Source organism: Varanus komodoensis, unplaced genomic scaffold (assembly GCF_004798865.1).
Source record: "Varanus komodoensis strain SLA01 unplaced genomic scaffold, ASM479886v1 scaffold1, whole genome shotgun sequence".
Lineage (NCBI taxonomy): Eukaryota > Metazoa > Chordata > Lepidosauria > Squamata > Varanidae > Varanus > Varanus komodoensis.
In genome coordinates, this window is record NW_025335268.1 from 1,630,996 (window position 1) to 1,652,375 (window position 21,380).

General features: G+C 44.4%; 1 protein-coding gene across 2 annotated transcripts in view; it reads right to left on the bottom strand.

The window, feature by feature from the left end:
• Window positions 1–21,380, bottom strand: part of PTPN14 (protein tyrosine phosphatase non-receptor type 14) — a 159,740-nt gene that overhangs the window by 64,973 nt on the left and 73,387 nt on the right. For both annotated transcript variants that reach the window (XM_044425499.1, XM_044425415.1), the window contains exon 3: window positions 15,425–15,594. In XM_044425499.1, the coding sequence (XP_044281434.1) occupies window positions 15,425–15,594 (170 nt within the window). The remainder of the gene's footprint in view (window positions 1–15,424; window positions 15,595–21,380) is intronic.

The window sequence follows — 21,380 nt, forward strand, 5'->3', positions numbered from 1 at the left end:
TACCTAATTGTGGGCATGGTAGCTATTCTTAATAATTCATAAAATGTGCATATACATAATTTGAAAAACAGGAATCTCAGCTTAAAACCATGTTCCTCTTGGTACTCCCAATCTCTCTTCAAATCCTATCCATGACATTTTTGCTTTCCACAACACATTGTACTAGAATTTCCCTCCAACATTTTTTTAAGGGAGTGGGTAGTCAGGAACGGCTTTGCTGCTAAGAGGCAAAGGAAAAACAGCCCTGTGTTTCCATCAAAAATACAACATGCTGCTGGAATGATAAGCAGCTTTCCGGTCCTCCTTGCTTGCTCAAACGCAGCTTGCTCTGATCACTGACTCAGTTATGTTCTCATTAAATACAGAGGAAGGAAACCACAATATCCAGAAAGCAGGAAGGTTTTTTTTTTTCTTTTTAATTTGCTCTTGTTCAACCAACCACATTAGTCGGTTGAACTCAAAACTGCTGAGGAAAACAGGAGTAAATGGATTTTAGCAAATTTTGTTACAACAAACTGGACCTTCCATACAGAATTCGGCCACTCCAGCATGTCTCTATTCTATGCTCTGCTAAGCATTCAGAGAGTTTTCAACTGTATAAAGGGCTTATCACCTTTCCTGATGTATTGAAGGCTGCACTATGAATCCAACATTCTATTAATTAATTCCTTAATTATTAAGGATGGTGTCAGCAGGGGCATTGAATGGGCTTTTCGGAACTCTCACTGACCAGGACCAACAACAATACCAGGTACACTTGTGCACCTGCTGTGGGCCTTGTTGAGAAGAGCCCCAGAACTTGCTCCTCCTTTTCGTCATGGTGACCTGCTTCTTCGCCTGCCTTGCACTCTGGCCCATCCTGGCGAGAAGAAGGGCAGGAGATGCCACTGCCCACTGGCTCTCTGCTTGCAATCCACTGCCCACTGGCTCTCTGCTTGCAATAAGTGGTAGCTATGACAAGGAGAATAATAGCAGCTAAAGACAATGGAGTTGAGAGGCTAGACTGTGTGAGTCAGGGGCCCACTCAGGGTGTCATGCCCAAAGGCCCTCGAAAATGTACAGCAGCACTGATGAATGCCCCATTTGGGGTGAGTTCACACATGCAGAGTCATGGCAATCTGAATGCAATGTGGCACAGGTACCACCAGTGAATCACCACATAGAGAAGCTTCACATCACATCAACTCGAATGCAAAACTTTTCAACAATGCTGCAAGCACTGCAATGAGTGTTGAGCAGCAAGTTACCACACGTGGGCCTCCTGTCTTGAACATTTGCAGTTTCCACAGGAATACATTTGTGAACTGAGAAAGACGGAAGCAAAATATGTTTTCCAATCTTAGGTTTACTCTGAAGTTAGCCCTGCTGTGTTCAGTAGGACTTACTCCCTAACAGTAAGTTTGTTTAGGACTGCAGCTTTCAAGAAGGAAGTTCTAAACAAACCAACATACGTTAAACGTTTTGATCTCACCACAAAATGCTTTGTTTGCCTCCGAGGGTTGGTTTTATTTGGCACAAGAGTACCAAATATCACTCGCTTCATGTGCCAAAAGAAACCATGAACATTTTGCACACCCCTCAGGCAACTCTTTTCAAAGTTCACTCACTCACTTTCTTCTCAAAACATCTGAAGTGTGGTGTTACATCTGCTATCTTCAGTTTCAATTTCAGCAGGAACCGAACCCCAAGTTAACTTTCCAACACATTTTAAGGCAAAACACCACAAAGATTTCTGAAAACTGCCAAGATGTTTGATTTCATGATTAAAAATACATACACAAAAAAAGTCCTGAAAATCAATCACACATAAAGCAATCACATAAAGAACTACTTCATTCAGTTCAAACATGCAGCCTTCATTTGGAAACAAATCAGAGCAGTAAGAACTGTCAGCATAAGAAAGACGGGAATAAGCTGTTCACAGAAATCAAAATCTTGGGTGCATATAGCCAGCCTGCACCCCCCGCCTCCCAATCCAGACTCCTGGCTCTCACATTCAACTTCTATAAGAAAATGATGGCCAAAAGGGATATTTGGGGTGGCCATAGGCAATGTAATACAGATTGGCTAAATTAGACAAGAACTGTGTCAGTTAAGTAACAAAACAAGCACTGAAGGGTACAACACTATGGGAGACACCTTATGAAATAGAAGCTTTGAAACTCACATGCTTCCATGTAGCCAATGCTCTGTTGAGCTGTTGGAGGAGGTCCAAGAGAAGCAATTTTCACATCTCTGCCCTCCATGTGCTGCTATTTTCTCTCGACATGCCTCTGAGGCAGTGCCAAGAGGGTGCGCTGGTGGGAATGGGAAGAACGCACAAGTGGCCTCAGAGGTCAGGAGGAGAATATGCCAGTGGAAGGGTCCTTCTGGTCAGAGCAGTGTGCACCACTTCAAAGGATGGACTCCGATGACCCCTGTGGTGCCTGGAACACTCTCCCGGGGGCTCAAGAGCTGTTCTACCCAGAATGTCTCCTTCTGTGAACAGCTGCTTGGAGCCTTCGGCCATCTAAGGACGCTCTTCTCTCAGTGACCGACCGAAACAGGTTCGATGAGCAGCCCCAAGAGATGGCCTCCTCAGTCATGACGTCCCATTTATAAAATGCCCTCCTCAAGAAGGCTTCCTTCTTGGCACCAGGCAAATGCCTTTCTTCTATCCTAGGTATTTTAGGGTTGCTCTGTTTTGACTCTTACGTATATTTATATTTAGCTATTATTCTGGTTGGACTGAATCATTTTGTACTGAATCATAGAATTGTAGAGTTGGATCCAAACCCAATATTCCTATCACTATTTGTATTGAGTTTTTACTGTTTTTAGTTTACCCAGAGAACATTCACTAATAGCTAGAAATGAATTAAAATAGTTGCCTCCCCGCAAGATTTGGAGGCGCCTCATAACATGAAAAGCTGTATCTCTGTGCTGCTCCACCATGTGGTGAAACACCTGAACTGTTGGGAACAGCTCCCCAGTGGAGAACCCTCAGGCCCAAACTGACTCCTTTTCCATCCACCTGGACCGCTCATTAGGTCCTTCTGGGCAGGAAGAGGTATATAAAAGGCAGGGAAGAGATTTTGCTAATTTTGCAGTTTCAAACGAATGCGGTTATCCTTGCAAATTCTCACCTCTGAATCTCACAATGCAGTTATCCAATAAAAAAATGCAAAGAAAAATGCACAAGGTCACAAAAATAAAGTACAAAATACTTCACATCAGGAGAACTTGCTTATAGAGATGTTCACTTTATGTAAAATGTCATACAAAAGTTCACACAATTTTTCATAAATAAATATCTCAAGCTAATGCACATATAGGACAAAGCAAACTCCAGTCTGGAAATACGAGAAATGGAAATTCATATATTTATCCATCCTTAATTATTTGTCCATCTTTATCCAGCTTAGCCCTGCTTGAGCAGTATTATCTTCCTAGATCAGGTCACAGGTAATTTGCAGCCAAGGCCAAAAATAGATTGCATTCATAGATGTTAGGGAGTACAAAAGAAAGCTAAATTTGACATTCTGTAGCAGTTACAGATGCAATTCTTTTGCTATGTTAAAGTGAGTACATGTCCCAAAGGTGCTGCTCTGAACACTGGCATATTTATTATTCTTTGGCCCAGACTTCTGGCTCACTCTTTGACCCTGATTCTGGGTTTGTCCATCAGTCTTAACTACTGGCATCCCATGGCTCATGGCACACATCAGATTGCCATCCACTGGCCCAGCCCTGATGTATACACAGGTTTCCTCCTTAGTTCTTGGCTCCGTTTGCTTCGAAAGGCCTTCATTAATTCCATCACCCATTCAAAGCACCCTGCCACCCTTGCATGGAAGTCCATCTTGCCCCATTCATCCCAGCATGTTCCAAATGAAACTCGATCAACAGGGCATAACAGACTGCTGCTCGCCTACCAGGCACATCAGAACAGAGATGGTCAAGGGTAGTGGAAGGGGCATGGGGAATTACAGGCCTGTTGGCCTTACGTCCATTCTAGTCAAGACAATGGAAAGGCTCATAAAAGCGAGAGATCTGGTAACCTTAGATAGGGAAGGGAGGTTGGCGCTCGTGCAACATGGCTTCCTCAAAAACAGGTACTGCCAGACGAAACTTGTGGAATTCTAAGACAAGGTTTTGAAGTGATTAGATGGAGGGGATGTGGTGGATGTGGTTTACCTGGATTTCGGCAAGGCCTTTGACAAAGTGCACCATGATATTGTGGTTGAGAAATTGAGTAGTTTTGGGATAGAATGCACTGTCCGATGGATTAGGGCATGGTTGACGGACTGAGGGTAAGCAGAGGGTAACTATTAGTAGGGAATCATCGGAATGGTGGCTGGTGACAAGCAGGGTTGCCCAGGACTCTGTCCTGGGGTCAATCTTGTTTAATCTTTTCATTAACAACCTGGAAGAGGGGGTGACCAGTCTGCTAATCAAATTTGCAGATGATACTAAAATGAGGACGGTGACCACAACTGAGGAGCAGGAACTCCAGATACAAAAGAATCTGGACAGATTATGGAAGTGAGCAGGGGATAACAGGATGGCGTTCAATGAGGATAAGTGCAAGGAATGGGTGTCTTAAGTACCAGTTAGGTAGCAAGAGCTGGAGAGCAGCACTTGTGAAAGGGATCTTGGGGTACTGGTCAACTGCAGGCTAAACATGAGTCAGCAGTGTGATGCAGTGGTCAAGAGGGGAATGCCACCCTTGGATGCATAGTCGGAAGTGTGGTTTCTAGATTGGGAGAGGTATTACTGCCACTCTATACTACTCTGGTGCACCCACAACAGGAGTATTGTGTTCAGTTCTGTTGTATTCAGTTCTGTTGTGTTCAGCTCCACATTACAGGAAGGATATAGCCAGGCTGGAATCAGTGCAATATAGGACCACAAGGATGGTGGCCGAATTGCAGGAAAAGCTGTATGAGATGAGACTGAAGGAACTGTGTCTTTTCAGCCTGGAGAAGAGGAGACTCCAAGGGGATCTGTTGGTGACATATAGGTATGTAAGATCAGGGAAACAAGGTTCAGTGTGGATGCCAGGAAGTACTTCCTGACAGATAGGACTCCTAGAGTATGTAATGGGCTTCCATGGGAGTTAATTGAAGCCCCATCAGTGAGGGTGTCCAAGGATAGGCTAGACATACACATGGTAGGCATGCCATGAGCAGAGAAGGCTGAAGCCAGGGGACAGACTAGATGTCCCGGGAGACCCCTTCTGACTCGCTCTGTTTCTGTTTCTAATTTATAGGCCTTCAATTCCCATCAGCAATATGCAGCAAACAGTGCAGGGTGATGGGAGTAGCAGGCCAAAACATCTGGAAAGCCATAAGTCTCCTACCCTTATATTAATATTTTCCTGTCCAATGCCACTCTTTCATTCCTGCTGGTAACCCTTGCCTTTAGCCAGGCAACATGCATTTCAGTGTTTTGCATATATAAATATTCTCCCTATCTCCACCACACACACACACACAAACACACACACACACACACACACACACAGTCATTCCCTCTATCCCCAAAGGCTGAGAGTCTAGCAAAGCATCAACAGCTTCTTAAAATATCTAGTGCAAAGAGCTCAGTTTTCAATAATCAACATGAAGAGAACAAGCTCTCCATTCACTGGAGAGAGTCAGCAGGGAAAAGAGTTTGCCATCCTCAGCAATTTATTTTATAAACAGGGCATTAAAGCCTTGAAGGCTTTTGCATTCTGAAAGCCCACGAGAGAAAGCCTTGACCCTTTAGAAGAATCTGAAGAAATGCAAACAAAAGATCCAAAAGCACTGCACCAAATCCAACAGAACATCTGCACATACACCCCTTAAAGAGGAGGAGGAACACCCACCACAAATCAGCCAGATGAAAGGTCACTGGCCTAAACTGTCCAGTTCCATGTTTCACAGCATTTGCCCCATTTGATGCGCCTCACCAATCAGCGGATGGGGCCGCTGACCCATCGGTGCTAGCCCAGCGACTGCAAGCAGGCTCAGGCCTTTGTGCTGGTGCCAACATGAATGCAAAGGGCACAGGTTATGCTTGATCATAGTGCAACAGTCCTGTGGGAGGAAGATGAGGTGGCACTGACTACTCATCACCAACGTCACATTCTTGAAAATCTGGACGCTACAGGGGAAGGGTTTGTATGACTCTCAGGGGAGGCATCGGCTACAATATCCAGACTTTCCTCTATTCTGTTTTCATGGTGGCCAGTCAGCTACAGCCTGCTTGGGGAGAGACGTGATTGGACAATCCCATCCCCAATCCTCGTGTTACCCCCATGCATTTAAGAAGCCAAGTCTTACAGCAGTCTTCCCTGGTTGTATTGTATTGCAATGCAGCTCCTTGCATTGGTCATACTAGTTGGGAATGAGGAGGGTTAATGCCTAACTCATGTGGAGGGTGGCCAGCTGTCTGTCTGTCTGTCTAATATGTATATACTACAGTATCTGCTGAGAAGCCATCAAGGTGGTAAACAACAATTTAAAACACAACATAAAAAATAAAAAGACAAAAAAGAATAAAGTATCTGGTCAGTTGGGTGATCAACCAAGGAAGCCCTCCTGAAATAAAGATGTTTTCTGACAGCAGTGGAAACAGTATACTTTCAGGGGCAGGGAGTTCCAGAGAAACAGAGGTCCGTGGCATTGGAGGCTTTCCTTCAGGTGGTGATCTATTGGACCGCAGGTCTGCAAAGACCCCCAGGAGCATGGAAACTAGGCAAGCTGGTAAGAGAGAAGATGCTCTCCTGGTGTTTAGGGCTTTATATACTAGCACCAAAAACTTGAACCTAGTCCAAGGCAAGGTTGGGAAGACTGCTCTATTTAAGCAAGCAGATCCTCTTTTTCTTTCCTGTCATTTTCTTCCCATCCATCATATGGCCTTTTTTGCCAACATGGATGATGTTCCTTAAAGCCCATTTCCCTAAGTCTGGAAGAACGCAAAATTATTAATGCACTTTCAGTAAAAAGAAGAAAACAGGGAAGAAATGGAATGGGAGGGAACATGAGCACATCTGAAGAATTTACTACTAATATTAACAACCCTAGTAGTTTTATGCAGATTGAATTTTTTCTCACAAAAGAACAGTAGAATAGTAGGTTATCCAGGCTAACCAAATTAATGAAAAATTGTTGTCTACAAGTTGCTTTTTCTGTCACATTTTATTTAGGATTGTGCTTTTGAATCCATATTTTTATTGTTAGCCACACTGAACACCATTTTTGGCAGAAAGCAGGATCTGCTATTGGTTTAAAAGGTAGTATTTGTCCTGACTTGCCCCCAATTTATTCTGTGTGCACCCTCAAGAACTATACTGGTGGCCTTCAGAAGCCAAGAGTGACCTCAGCAAGTCAATGAAGCCAAGCTTCAGAAAGAATGTAAGGTGGATTTTTCAATTTAATCCTTTGCAATGTCTTTTCGATAATCTTTTCTAATGCTTTCCAATATTTTGTTGTTTCTGCTTTTACTGTTCAAATGTTTTACTGTTCTTGTTTTCACGGCTGCAAGGTTTTACTTTTCAATTGCTGTTCACTCCTTGATGGGATTTTTTAGCAGACAAGGCAACATACAGGGAACAGTATGAGGTTGGAAAATGAAAATCTTTCTGTCTAAACATGCAAAGGATCCTGCCCTAAATAATAAGTAAAAGGATAACAAGTACTTGTTAAGAAGCAAAAGTTACCATCACAGAGCTGGAAGTGGCTTTGCAACCCATATCTTCTATCCCATGGCTCAGTGAAGGAAACCCAGAGCTAAGTCATCTCCACCAGCTATGCCTAGTTTACCTCTGTTGTCCAAAGTTACTTCACCAGAGTGAAGGCTGGGGGTGTCTGCACTAAAACCTATACAATGAAGAGATCTAGGTTGGGATCCAGACTAGCAGTTCCACAGACAGAAGGACACCTTCCCTTTGTGGAAGTCAGCTGATCTCACTAAGCCTCTGACGCTTAGTGGTACTCCCACTGATATTTTTGCCAATGCCCCACTTTCTGTAGGTCTCCCAGACTGTTCCAGAGGTGAAGCAGTTCTTTAAAAGCATATTGGGCATCAGCAACATTGCCTCTTCTCCTTCTGCCCACAGAAGGAGCAGCAGGATTGCAAAGTTCAGCTCTAGTTTGCCACTCTGGACCCAACCTTTAAACAGCAATAATCACATTCTCACTGCTGCAGTTTGGAAACATTTGAGGATATAAGGCAAAGCAAAAGCTAGGCTGAAATACTTGAGGAAACTATGAGAAGCTTTTTCCATGCAGGAAAACAATGGGACAGAGGGGGACATGAATGTTTTTCCTTCTTAAGTTAAGCTCTCCCTTTGCCATCACAAAAGAGATTGTCATCTTGTATCACTTCCCAGGAAAGTTAGAATCACAGGATGAGAATAACATCTGATATGTAAACTGTGACAGCACGTTACAAATTCCTCATTTTAGTTTAGTTTGGATGCAGAGAAGGAGAAGGGAAGAGAAAAGGGGAAGAACAATAAAAATAAGTATAATTCACCATTAAAAAAGAAATACCAAATGCAGCATAAATAAAATAAAAACACCAGGAGACAAAGCTACAATCAATAAATCAAGCTGGGCAAGAACAGAATGAAAAGGGACAGATGGTAAATCGGCAGCAGACACAAAGAGAGGAAGAGGACCCAACCCCTTGGGACAGGGAGTTCCATACATGGCAATCTGCCACAAAATCTCACATTTTCCCACCAATGGTGCTCCAGAGGGCAGCAAGAGGGGTGCAAAAGCAGAATTTGACGGATGGACAGGAGGAGGCAGACCTTCAAGTCTCCAGCTCCCAAGCTGCTTCAGAGTCCTAGCCAATACCTTGAATTGCACTTGGAAACCAAGTGGCAGCAAATGCAGCCAGTACTATAAAGGGATCCCAGCACTTTGCTCCAGTCAGAATTCTTGCAGCAGAACTGGATGCCAGCAGCTGTTTCCAGGTAGTTTTTAAGGGCAGCCCTAGAGAGAGTGTGCTATGGCTGTTTGTTGAGATAAAACCTTGCACCTTAGGGATGGGAAAAGTCTTTAAGATTGAGGGCCTAATTCAAGTTCAGAGAAGCATTTGGGACCCACATTCTAGTGCTGGATGGAACCAAAGGCAAAATGCCAGCACATTTTTGTTTTGAAAATCTCTCAGTACCAGCGGCTGAGGAGAGGCATTTCAACCCTTTAGGATCAGAGAAGAAACTGCACAAAACCCAGAAAACCACCCAATGGCTGGTAGCGAGGGGACGCTACGTCATCTGTGGAACCCTCCAAAACTGGATTGGGTGCCCAGGCAGACTGGACTTGGTCCCCAATTCCAAAGTTCCCCAGTCCTGATCTAGAGAACAGTCCTGGCATAAGGAGTGGAACTGCTGACCCTCTGGGCATCTTGTAAGCCTGGCAAAAAATTAATGATCCTGGGCTCCTAACTGTGGATCAGGAAAGTGTCACAGGCTCTCCCCTCTGGCCTTTCTTTCTTTTATCCAGTGCTGCAGCCAAGTAAGATCAACGGGAGAAGCTCTTAAGTCAGGTCTATCAGGCTGCATTGTACTCAAGCAAAGAGAAGCAACAACATATGGTGCGTTCGCTCTGTGCAACAAGGGACTGGTGAAAGCACTGCTGCTTGATCTGTAAACATTATTAGAAGGGATCTATTTCAGCACCAAGAGATGCATTATACTTGAAGAGCTGACTTAAATTAGCAATCCATACAAATATGCATCCTACAGAGGGCTATAAAGGTTGTTCCATATTGGGTAACTATTCAAATTGCAGGTGTTTCAGTTATGCCAAACAAGTACCCTACCTCCACCTGTGATGGCTGGCAATATGGAGAACAGCTGGATGGCCACAAAGTTGCTGTTTAACAAGCCTGTAATTAAAAGCACAGACTCCCAGGAAAAACACACTCACTCGTTCAGAAAGCAAACATGCTTCTGTCCTTCTCTCATTCCTGCCTAGTGCTACCGAGATCAAAACAATCCACAATTTTCTGCTCTAGTGACAGTTCTGCAGTGCAGGAGCTCATCCTGACAATGCCCATTAGCTACACACCTGAAGCGGGGTCCAAATATTTGCTGATCTCTCTCTCTGACTCCCTCTCAATCACACGTGTGCACACGTGTGTGCGTGTCTACTGAGTAGGGAAATGTAGCTTCAATGTAGCTTCATATGCCCGATTAGCCATGATGTTCATCAGGTGATCTTAAGCTAGACATGGTGTCCCCAAAGTGAAGGCACGGACAGCATTGTGCCCCTACTTCTGCCCTGTACTTATGCTCTAGGGAAAGTTACTTTTCTTTCGATTTGCCTTCAAAGAAATTGTAACTGGCCATGCCTACCACAGTATCCCCTTCATCAGTGGACGAGTCCCGCTGCTACAGCAGCCATTCCATGATGGCCTCTCAAAATTTCAATTGTGCCCATCAACACAAAAGGACCAGAGAGCCCTGGGCCACTCACTGGCTGAGTCTAGTCCACCTAAAATAAGACTCACGAGCCAGCACATGCTCACCCTGCCCTCCCACTCCAAGCTTACAACACTGGCAAATACTCCTCCGGCAGATGATAGATTGCTCCACTTCTGAAAAGTTTGCCAGAGGTATACAAGGCACGCAGGCAACCTGTTGCCCTCCACATGTTGAGTATAACTCCCATAATCCCCAACCTTGCAGTTGATGCTGATGGGTATTATAACAGACCTAAAAGGTCCAGAGGACAACAGGCTGCCCTTTGACTGACACACGCTTTGAAAACTGAATCCTGAAAATGGGAAGCTGAGGGCAAAATGAGCAAGTGTTTTGCTGTTTCTGTTTTTGAAGGGGCACAGGAGGGTGGCTGCTCCGGGAAGCTTCTAATTCCTTTTTCCCACCTAACCTCCTCCCTGTCTGTAGAAAAACAATACTAAAGGGGCTGCTTCTTTATTTTGATCTCCTGATCTCAAGGGAGGCTTAAAATCCCTTACTTACTGACCTTGATAAGAGTGCCTCTGAAAGCAGTAAGGCCTCCTACTTATGAGGAGACAGGACTGCACTAAAGACAACCCCATCCGCTGTATAACTGTATCTGCATAATACAAAGTGCAATTATATCCCATGAAAAACATGAACAAGCAAAACTGCTTTTACCTGGTACCTCAAAGAAAGAGAGAGAGAGAGAGAGAGAGAGAGAGAGAGAGAGAGAGACAGAGACAGACAGAGGAAGTGCTTTCCAAGTGAAAGTACTTATGGGGCTGCCAAGAAGAGAGTCACACATATTAGAGAAAAATAGAAGGCAATCCCAGAGGCCTTTGCCATTCATTTTAATGCATCATTTCACTCAGCTGAAAATGCGCCTTTCTGAAATTCTTGCTGCCTAAACAGCTTGCTTAATAATCTTTGCCTCATGACAGGATAGACTTTTGGCTATAATCTTGCAGAACACCAGAATATGTGTTCTAGCTACTGTCTTTTTTACAGCATGTATGTAATTTAGCTGCTTCACCTCACTTCTGGCTAGCTCTTTGCTCTTATCTGTGTGCTTACTAATCAATGCTTGCAAACAAAAATTAGAACTTGTTCACATGCCTTCTACCTCCTAGATTCCCATCTTTGAAAACAGCTTAAGTGGAAGGACTCTACACGAGCTCATCTTACCAACATTTCTTTGGTATACTATCTTACAAGGACCACATGTACTAAAAATATTAGTGGAGTTTCAATGCAGTTATTTTGTGAAGCCTGGAGAGAAATCAAAGGAAGAAATTATGATATGACCTAAATTCAAGTGTTTTGCTTTTAATCTTAGTTTAGAAAAGTGATACAAGCAGATGATAAACATGTTTAAGTTATAAATCCAACTTTAGACTGTTCATTACTTAGAAGTGATTATCAGAAACATTTCCCAGATAATCATTACTGCAAAAAGATGAAAGTTTAGGGTACAAATACTGAAGCCAGGTGGAGTTTTATTCATTAAAAAAGCAGTACATTCCTCATGGGTATTTCTCATATATTCTGGTTAACACACACTAGCTTACAGTTTAATTAGCAGCTGGGGTGTGAGAACGTCTTATGAAAAGCAAAATGGACCTGATGATTTTAGCTTAGGGCAGTGCATTCAGGAGGAGGTGGCATCTATCTAGGATTTTACAGGTCAAAACCAGCATGCTGAATGATGCTGAGAAGCAAACTGAAAGATTTCTGTGCATTGCCTCCTTTTTCTTCACTGGCTTTAAAGAACACAAGTATCACTGAAGCACTGCCACTGTGTTGAACTGTGGTCATTCTTTCTCACTCTAATGTAAGCATAAGGGACCAATTCAGATCGAGAGCCTAGCACAGGTGATAAAGGATCATTATTTATCAATTTAAAAATTTTTTAGCAATCTTTCAGGGCAGGATTCCTCCCAAGGTGATGCACAATAATAAAACGCATAGTAAAAACCAAAATGGTCTTAAAAAGCAATAAAACACAATAAAAATAGCAGTAAAAAAGCAAGAGCAGCAAACATATTACAGAAATGCTACAGTTAAATATTATGTGTTCAGAGTTTTCTCAGAAGTTTGCAGTGATGGAGCCTGGTGGACCCCGATGGATATTTTATACTAAAGATGTGGGCTGGTGCGGAAAAGGCCCTTTTGCATGTGAACATGCATCTAACAAGTAGGCAAGTGAGACCGGCTTCTCTTGCTGACCTTAAAGTGTGAACAGGCTGATATGGATAAAGGCACCTGTAGATGGGTTTGGGAACAAACTAGTAGCCAGTGCAGCTCTTCCCCCCTTTTTACCCCCCCCCCCATCCCCGCAATGTAATCCGAATCAGGATTGCCCTCTCTCCCAGACTTGTAATTTTCATTCCCCAGAAGTGATCTGTTTGTTTTAATCGACTTATTGGAACAGAATGAACGATGTAGTTTGTTTTTATTCAACTATTACTATACAGAAAGGAAAAAAGCTATTTTTCTATGGCACCTGATTCATTGCTTATAAATCCTATTTATAAGCTGTCCCACTTTTAAGAAATCTCCAACATTCTTTGGAACCTGCTCACAGCTTATAAATTGGACACTCATAATTAAAATCTTTGTAGTAACTCTATGGAATGCGAAAAGATGCAAAAGCTAATTTACGGTCCAATCATATGGGCTGGCATACAAAGCTACAGGACAGTCCGACACCATAAAGTCTGCCATCATGCCAACACTGCAAGGCATCCCAATGCAGCACCATTCGTTTGCCCAACCGAGATTAAAAGTGTTGCTTCTGTTACCAGGGACAACAGAGCCATAGCAAACAGACTTGCTAGGCCCAGAGAAAGCAAGCTGCATTGGCCGCTGGAAAATCCTCCAGAGGCCACATAGGGACTCGGATTCAGACACAGACACACAGTTCCATACCCCCACTGACACAATCTTTCCCCTCATACGTAAATATCTTTACACATGCAAAAACGAGCATCTGTCCTGCCCCGCTCACACCCAATCACAGACATGCAGCCCCCTCTCATACACAGAGGCATGTAACCTCCCTTCTCTTGCTTCCTCACACTCAAGGGCTTCCCTTTCTTCCACCTACAGTGTCCAGGAAAATGATAGGGACACAGGCACTGGACCGGGAAGCTTGCTACAAGCTTGGACAGAGGAATATTGGCCCCTTGATGCTAAGTGGCACACGAAGCAGCTGGAATATCTATGGATGGCTTGCCTTGCGTGGCTGAAAAAGCACTTCCTTCTCCAATGTAAAGCCACAGAAGCTGGGTTGGGTGTGCTTTTGCAGCATCTGCAAATTAGCTATTGCAGCATTTGGGGATGGTGTGTTGTGGGGACAGGAACGGCACAGTGCGGGCTTCAGAAAAGATCCTGAGGCCCACAGGTGGCCCATAGACCAGAGATCATTCATATGGGCATTAGGAAAAGACCCTTGTGGTAAAGGCACAATTAGAGAGAACTGAAGTGCTGGTCCACAGGAACTGGACAGAAATGGTTACATTGGCAAAACCCCATACACCTGGGAGGAAGGCCGTGCAGACAGTGCCTCTGGGGCTATTCAGAGCCTAAGCCACTCTCTGCACTCACTCAGAGACTTAGGTTTCAGTGGGACTCTGAAACAGCCTGTGGAAGAACAAAACCAGTCAGTGGAAAAACAAATTATTCTTTAAATGAAGGCACAAATAAATCTCTCTGCTGCTCACACAGCAGCCTTCCTTGTCTTGTGAGCAGAGAGATGTCGTGTCCTCACAGTAGGGAGTTCACATGGGCACCATAAAACACTTCCCTTCCCAGAAGACCTATGCACATAAATCCTTTTGGCTCATGCCCATAACCTTAACTACAACCTTTGTTGGCGTTTGCATGATAGTAGTGGAACAGCATAGACTAAACCTATTAAATGGTTATCAGCTTATATTTTTTAAAAGCATATTTTATGTAGAGGAATTAGAAAGAACAAGAAACACAATACACAGGTCAAGAGAACCTACTGGATCATATTCTAGTATAAAGCAAACAACATAACATTATATTGTACCATAAGACAATGGGCCCATACATAGCTGACTTCCTGGAAGCCAAAATTTGCAAAACTGAGTTTTGTGGGTTTGCAAACTCTAGTTAAGGGGATTGGGAAGAATCTGATGAGCATTTGCCATAGAATTAGGCATGGGAAATGCTGAACCATGAGGCAAGCGATGGGAGAATTCATACCAGGGAGGAGCTGAAGTACAAGCTCCTGTGACCGGCTCCCCATCTGTAAAACAGAGACCCTTATCTTGTTCAGGAATGCTCATGAGGGCTGAAAGCATGAGCTGAGATGGCAGGCTGCCATGAAGGCTGCCATCTCCCTGAGTGCACCACCCAGTTCAGGCCTCACCAAGTTGCAACAACCCAGATTCAGGATGGACATTAGGAAAAACTTCCTCACTGTCAGAGCAATACGACAGTGGAACCAGCTGCCGAGAGAGTTGGTGGGCTCTCCCGCACTGGAGGCATGCAAAAAGAAACTGGACAGCCATCTGAGTGGGATGGTGTGACTCAGTCCTGCGACAGCAGGGGGTTGGACTTGATGGCCTTCATGGCCCCTTCCAACTCTACTCTTCTATGATTCGGTGATTCTATGTTGAATAGGCACGGACTGAATGGGGGTTCTGTTGGCTGTCGCTTGAACATGTATGGAACTCTCGTCACAATCATGCACCCTAATAAAGCAGGATCCACAACTTGGCTTGGGAGGTCTACTCACATTCAACAACCACACACAGAACCCCCTTTCAGATTTCGCCTGCTCAGCAAATAATAAGCCCAGGGTCACAATGCTCCCAGAAATGTTGGGGTGGGCTGGAGTGCCCAGCTCCATCTCAGGGCACACCTTACGCCCTCATGCATTCAATAAGGGCTTCTGTCCCATCTGCAACACAAGAGGTTTCTGAACATGTGAAGAAAGAGAGCTTCTGCTACCTTGTAACTTCTTGCTGCAGTCGAGCAACGCTGGGCACGTAGAACATGACCCCAAAGAAAAGCAGAGGCTCGCTGGCAAACTTGTCCAGCTGCTTTTTCAAAGGCTTCTCCAGTTCCACCCATCTCATTTGCTGGCTCTTGCTGTGAAACCAAAGGCCAAAATAGTGTGTCTAGAGAAAAAGAAGATTTAGAAAGGAAAGTTTATTCTACTGGCAAGTTTATGAGGGCCAACCACCCCTCCATCCCCTAACCTGTTTAAATTGCCACTTCAGTCAGTAATCACAATATATTTCATTTTTTTCTGCCGTAGTAAAGTACAGCTTTCAGCCCCCACTATCCAAGTGCAGAGATGAACTCTCATGACCCGTTTGCAGTACCTTAGTGAAGTTCACATCACATCTGGTTTTGTGAACCCACACCGCACATAATCTTTAAGTGACTTGGAGTTATGGTTAGGGGAGGGGAAATAGCTCATTGTCAGAGCACATGCTTCACCTTCAGAACGTCCCAGATTCAACCCTTGCGCACATTCAGTTCCAGTGATCAGGCAGCAGGTAACTGGAAGGACCTGGACAGAGGCAGCCAATCAGACGAAAAAATACTGGCTTCAATAGACAAGCAGAGGGCTGCTCGTGCTGACAGCCAAAAGGCACTCTGCAGCTACCCTGCCTTTTCTCCCTCAACTGATTCTTTCCCCTAGTAAAATATACATGGGAAAAGCAGTAGAAAAGCCAGGAAGATACAAATGGAAACCTGTCTAGATTAGTGAAGTACCGCAACTGGAGTATTGTGTTCAGTTTTGGGCCCCTCATTACAGTAAGGATATAGCCAGGTTAGAGTCAGTGCAGCGTAGGGCCACAAGGTTGGTGGCTGGTTTGCAGGGGATGCCGTATGAGGTGAGACTGAGGGAACTGGGTCTCTTCAGCCTGGAGGAGACTCAACTTCTATCAAACTTGGGACTCTTTTTATTATTGGCTAGAGAAATGGGACTTCGCATAGATTTAAATATGTTTTTAAGTTATCATAAATGGGAAGAGAAAGGTGTGGGGGCTGACCCAGCAGGCTCGAAGTTTTTGATGATGGATGTTGTTTATATGTTGTTTTGTTTTTTAGGATTAGAATTTCAAATAAAACTTATTTAAAAAAAGAAGAGAGAAGAGGAGACTCAGAGGGGATATGTTGGCGACATACAGGTATGTGAGGGGATGTCACACGGAGATGGGTAGAGACCTGTTCTCCCCTGCAGAGGAAGGTGGGACGCGCTCCAACGGAGCAAAGCTCAGGGAGCCAAGGTTCCATTTGGATGCCAGGAAGCACTTCCTGACAGTCAGGACCCCGAGGGTGTGGAATGGGCTTCCAAGAGAGGTCGTTGAGGCCCCATCGGTGCAGGTGTTCAAGGATAGGCTGGATGTCCACATGGTGGGCATGTCGTGAGCGGAGCTGGCTGGAGCTGGGGGTCAGACTAGATAGCCTGGGAGGACCCTTCTGACTTGCTCTGTTTCTATGTTTCTAATTCTGTTTCAGACAAGCCCTTTCCATAAGACTGAACGCTCACAGCAAATACACGTTTGTGAATTTGCAAACCCATTGAAAATATCTACAATATTGACAAATGAGAATTTGCACACTTTACTGAATAAGGAAAGTGTTCATTTTGTGTGCACACTTAAAATGCAGTGAAAATGCACATTTTTCCAACCAAAAGGTGGGGTGGGGGGCAAGGGCAAGGGTGAGACTTCAGTTCAGGAATGTGCACCAGGTGAACAGAACTTTGAGGAAGAATTCAGAGAACCTTGTTCAGCTCCAACACTGCACGTTTGTCCATATCAGAACAACTGTCAGAACAAGCATGCATTGGTCTGATATCAGAGTAGACTAAGACTACCAGCCTGGAATGCTGCATCTTCCAAGATGGCAGGAAAGGCTGCTTGCTGCAACAGGTAAGGACAGAAGGTTGGTGCAGCCACTGACCGATCATCAGATCCTCCTACCCTCTTGCCTCCTTTGAAGCATGACCTCTGTGTTGCAATTTGGTTTCGTTCCTCTGTCACCTTTCAGGGTCAGTTCTCCCAAATCATCTCACATACATGATGAAAACCGTAAGATACAACCAGGAGCAGAACTAAATGACAGAACTAAAGTGGCAGTCTAAGATGCTGCCAGCCAGAATAACAAATCAATAACTTACACAGAAAAAAAATAAAAATTAAAAATATTCAGCTGAGCAACTGAACTAAAAGAGGATTAAAACAAAAAGGGTTTTTCAAGGCCCACTTAACAGCTGGCAAAGAAAGGCCACTCCTGAAAAGGGCTTATACCCTGTGCTTGCCAATCTAACCTGGCTTTGATGGTGCATCTGCAAATATATTTCTAACACAGAAGTACAGAGAAAACTGCAAGTGGGAGAAGTCTGTGGTGCAGAAGCAATTGATTCTACTGCCTATGAAATCTGGTATCCTTTAAATATTAAGAGCATAGGAAAAACCATGCTGGGTAAGATCGAAGGTCCATCTAGTCTAGCACTCTGTACACAGAGTGGCAAACCAGCTGCCCTCGCGATCCTTCAAGCAGGAGGGGTGCAAGACCTCCTCCTGCGTAAGCCCCTCAGCAACTGGCCACCTCTGGTCAAGGAGGCAGCACAAAGCCAGCAAGGCTCGTAGCCACTGATAGCTTTCTCCTTCCTCATGACTCTGCCCAGTCTTTCTTTAAGGGCACCACCCAGACTGGTGGCCATCCCCACTTCCCAATTTGGACAACTCTTTAATTTAAAATCTTTTGGAGGTAATTTCATTCCCAAAATGAAATAGCAGAGATCCAAGTGAAAAGACAGTATTGCAAGTACTTGTGGTTGTGTGGAAGACAAGCATTGTACAACGTTATTACAAGTATCAACTAGAATCCTAATTTCCAGTATCAGAGATGCTAAAATGTTTCCAATTAGCTGAAATGAAATGTGGTTTACATTTACATCCCTTGGAAGCACTGAACAGTATAATAATTTAAAACAGCATTTCACAGAAGCCGCTTTTGGAGTCTCCTTTTTCCTTTTTTCTGTTTAAGAAATGTATTACAGTGGGGAAAAGATACATGGTTTCTCAGAAGAGATTCCAGAAACTAAGAGAAGCAAAAATAAAACAAGCAAATATTATCTGAAGCTTGTCCAACATTCCAAGAAAGAATGACTGAGCACAAATTTCTCTCCTTGGTTGTCTTGCAAATAACAGTGGTTGTACAGAAACATTTTGGTGATGACGGCACCAGAATTAGTTGCAGGGGGATCATCCTTCATGACATCCAGGAGAAAACAGGGGTATTTATATTGCACTAAAACATACTGCTTAACTGGTTAACCATCAGCCTGCAATTAAGTACGATCGGCCTGTGCTGGAAAGGGCCACCCGTCAGCTGCATACCCATTACTTTACTGAAGCATTTCAGAAAAGAGCATTGTTTCTCAAATACGCCATGTACATCACCTGATTTATTTCTTCCTACAATAGGAAATCAGATAGACAAATGACACCTTGGTCAGCATCCAAGAAGCAGAGGCTCTGCTGGACCCAAAATCATCTGTACTGAAGTCAGAACCTCTCCCCTTATGAAAACGGGATAGAGAGTAACCAAGAGTCCATCTGCAGTGCCTGCAAAGACTCAAGAGTGAGGAATACATGGAGAGAAACCCTCAATTGTCTTCTTTGACCAGTTATTTCAAAAATCGCAGGCACAAACAGCATTTAGGCTAGTCCCTGCTATTCTCCTAATGGGTTGCTGGGAGCCCCCACTCCTGCTTTGCAAGAGGAAAAAACCCTTCCACCAACACAGCACAACAGGTGTGTGTGTGGGGGGGGGGAGATGGAGAGGCGGCCTGTGCATTCCTTGGCATTCTCAAAGGCCAGGAAGGGAGAGCGACTACCACACTGAGCTATCGTAGCCAAGATGGCCAAGTCAGAATGCCGGCTTCAAAGGCAAATATATACTTTGATACTGCTGGCATACTTGAAGCCCGGAGGAAGCAGAGAACCTGTGGGGCACAGCTGTGTCTGGATTCAGACGGAGGAGCAAGGAGAGGGAAGGGTTTTCGGTGGGTGAGGGGCATAATGGCAAAACCTCCAGACATAAAAAAGGGGATGGACTTTTCTACAAAGCTGCTGCAGCTGACAATGACAGGGCCCTAAAGGAGGGGGTTCAGCTAACCAGCCCTTTCCTCAGTCCTTTCTCCATGTGGCGAACCACAGCAAGCCAAACAGATTTGACCTGGTGGGCCCAGGAAACGTTACTGCGCTTTGCAAGAGGAAAGGTTTGCTAGTCCCTCCAGCTCTGAAGGATGACGTGATGCAATCATTCTTTAAGAAACCTTTTCTGAGCCCACACCACTGCAAGAACATCGCCCATTAGAAATGTTCCCTTTTCGGGAAACGTACTAGAGTAGTGGCCGGGGTTCAAGGGCAGGTGACCCTTGACACAATAGATTATCTCGACCTGATTCATCTGGGTCCAGGTTTAGACACTGGGACAGCCTCTGTCAGGAGAGAGGCAGGAAGAGTGCGACCTTATTCATTCTCACTGATCTCTCAGCGGAGTTTGATACTCTCAGCCACAGTAATCATGCCGGACTAACTTTATGGAATGGGTGTAGGGGACATGGAGACACAGCCCCCACGGCAATGTTATTTATTTATTTAGTTATTATTTATTTAACATTTCTATGCTGCCCCATCACAATAAAGCCTCAGGGCGGCTCACAAGACATCAATAAATAAACCATACAGTAAAACCCCAATACAATAAAACCCCAGTGCCATAAAACCTCAATAAAACCTCAGTGCATTCTCGGCTAAAAAAAAAAAAAAAAAAAACCTAGTTAAATAAATAAATTAACAATTAAAATAAGTTTTAAATAAAAAGGTCTTAGCCTGGCACCGAAAAACAAATAACAATGGTGCCAGGCGGACCTCTCTGGGGAGCGCTTTCCATAGATGGGGCGCCACCGCAGAGAAAGCCCTCCTCCGGGTACTCACCCTCCTGATGTCATTCACAGAGGGTTCCCGGAGAAGGGCATCCTCTGTGCTTCATTTCATGCCCCATACTTTTGAACCTCCATATGAAGATTGATATAGATGGAGGCCATCCAGGGATTTTGAATGGGATGTCAACAGTATCCTGATGGTGCTCAGCCCTATTTTATTTTGCCTGGTGAGGAGAGACTGTGCAGGTCCTGAATTACTGCTTCAATTCAATAATGGGCTGGATTAGGGCCAACACATTGCCACTGAACCCAACAAGAGAGACATCGTGGGCAGGTAGAATCCATCTTCTGCCTGTTTTGGATAGAGTTGTACTCCCTCCTTGCACACGGGGGATGCTCTTTGGATGAACAGAATGGCAGGGTTTGCACAACTTTAGAAGCACCACTGGAGAAGGAAATGGCAACCCACTCCAGTATCTTTGCCATGAAAACCCCATAGACTGTACCAAAAGGTAAAAAGATATGACACTGGAAGATGAGCCCCTCAGGTCAGAAGGTGTCCAATATGCTACTGGGGAAGAGCGGAGGGCTAGTACTAGTAGCGCCAGAAAGAATGAAGCGACTGGGTCAAAGCAGAAAGGACACTCAGTTGCAGATGTATCTGGCGGTGAAAGGAGAGTCCGATGCTGTAAAGATCTATACTCCATAGGAACCTGGAATGTAAGATCCATGAATCAAGGTAAGCTGGACGCGGTCAAACAAGAGATGACAAGACTGAACATCAACATCTTAGGAATCAGTGAACTAAAATGGACAGGAATGGATGAATTTAATTCAGATGACCATCAGGTATACTACTGCGGGCAAGAATCCCTTAGAAGAAATGGAGTAGCCTTCATAGTCAATAAAAGAGTAGGAAAAGCAGTACTGGGATACAATCTCCAAAATGACAGAATGATCTCAGTTCGAATCCGAGGCAAACCATTCAAC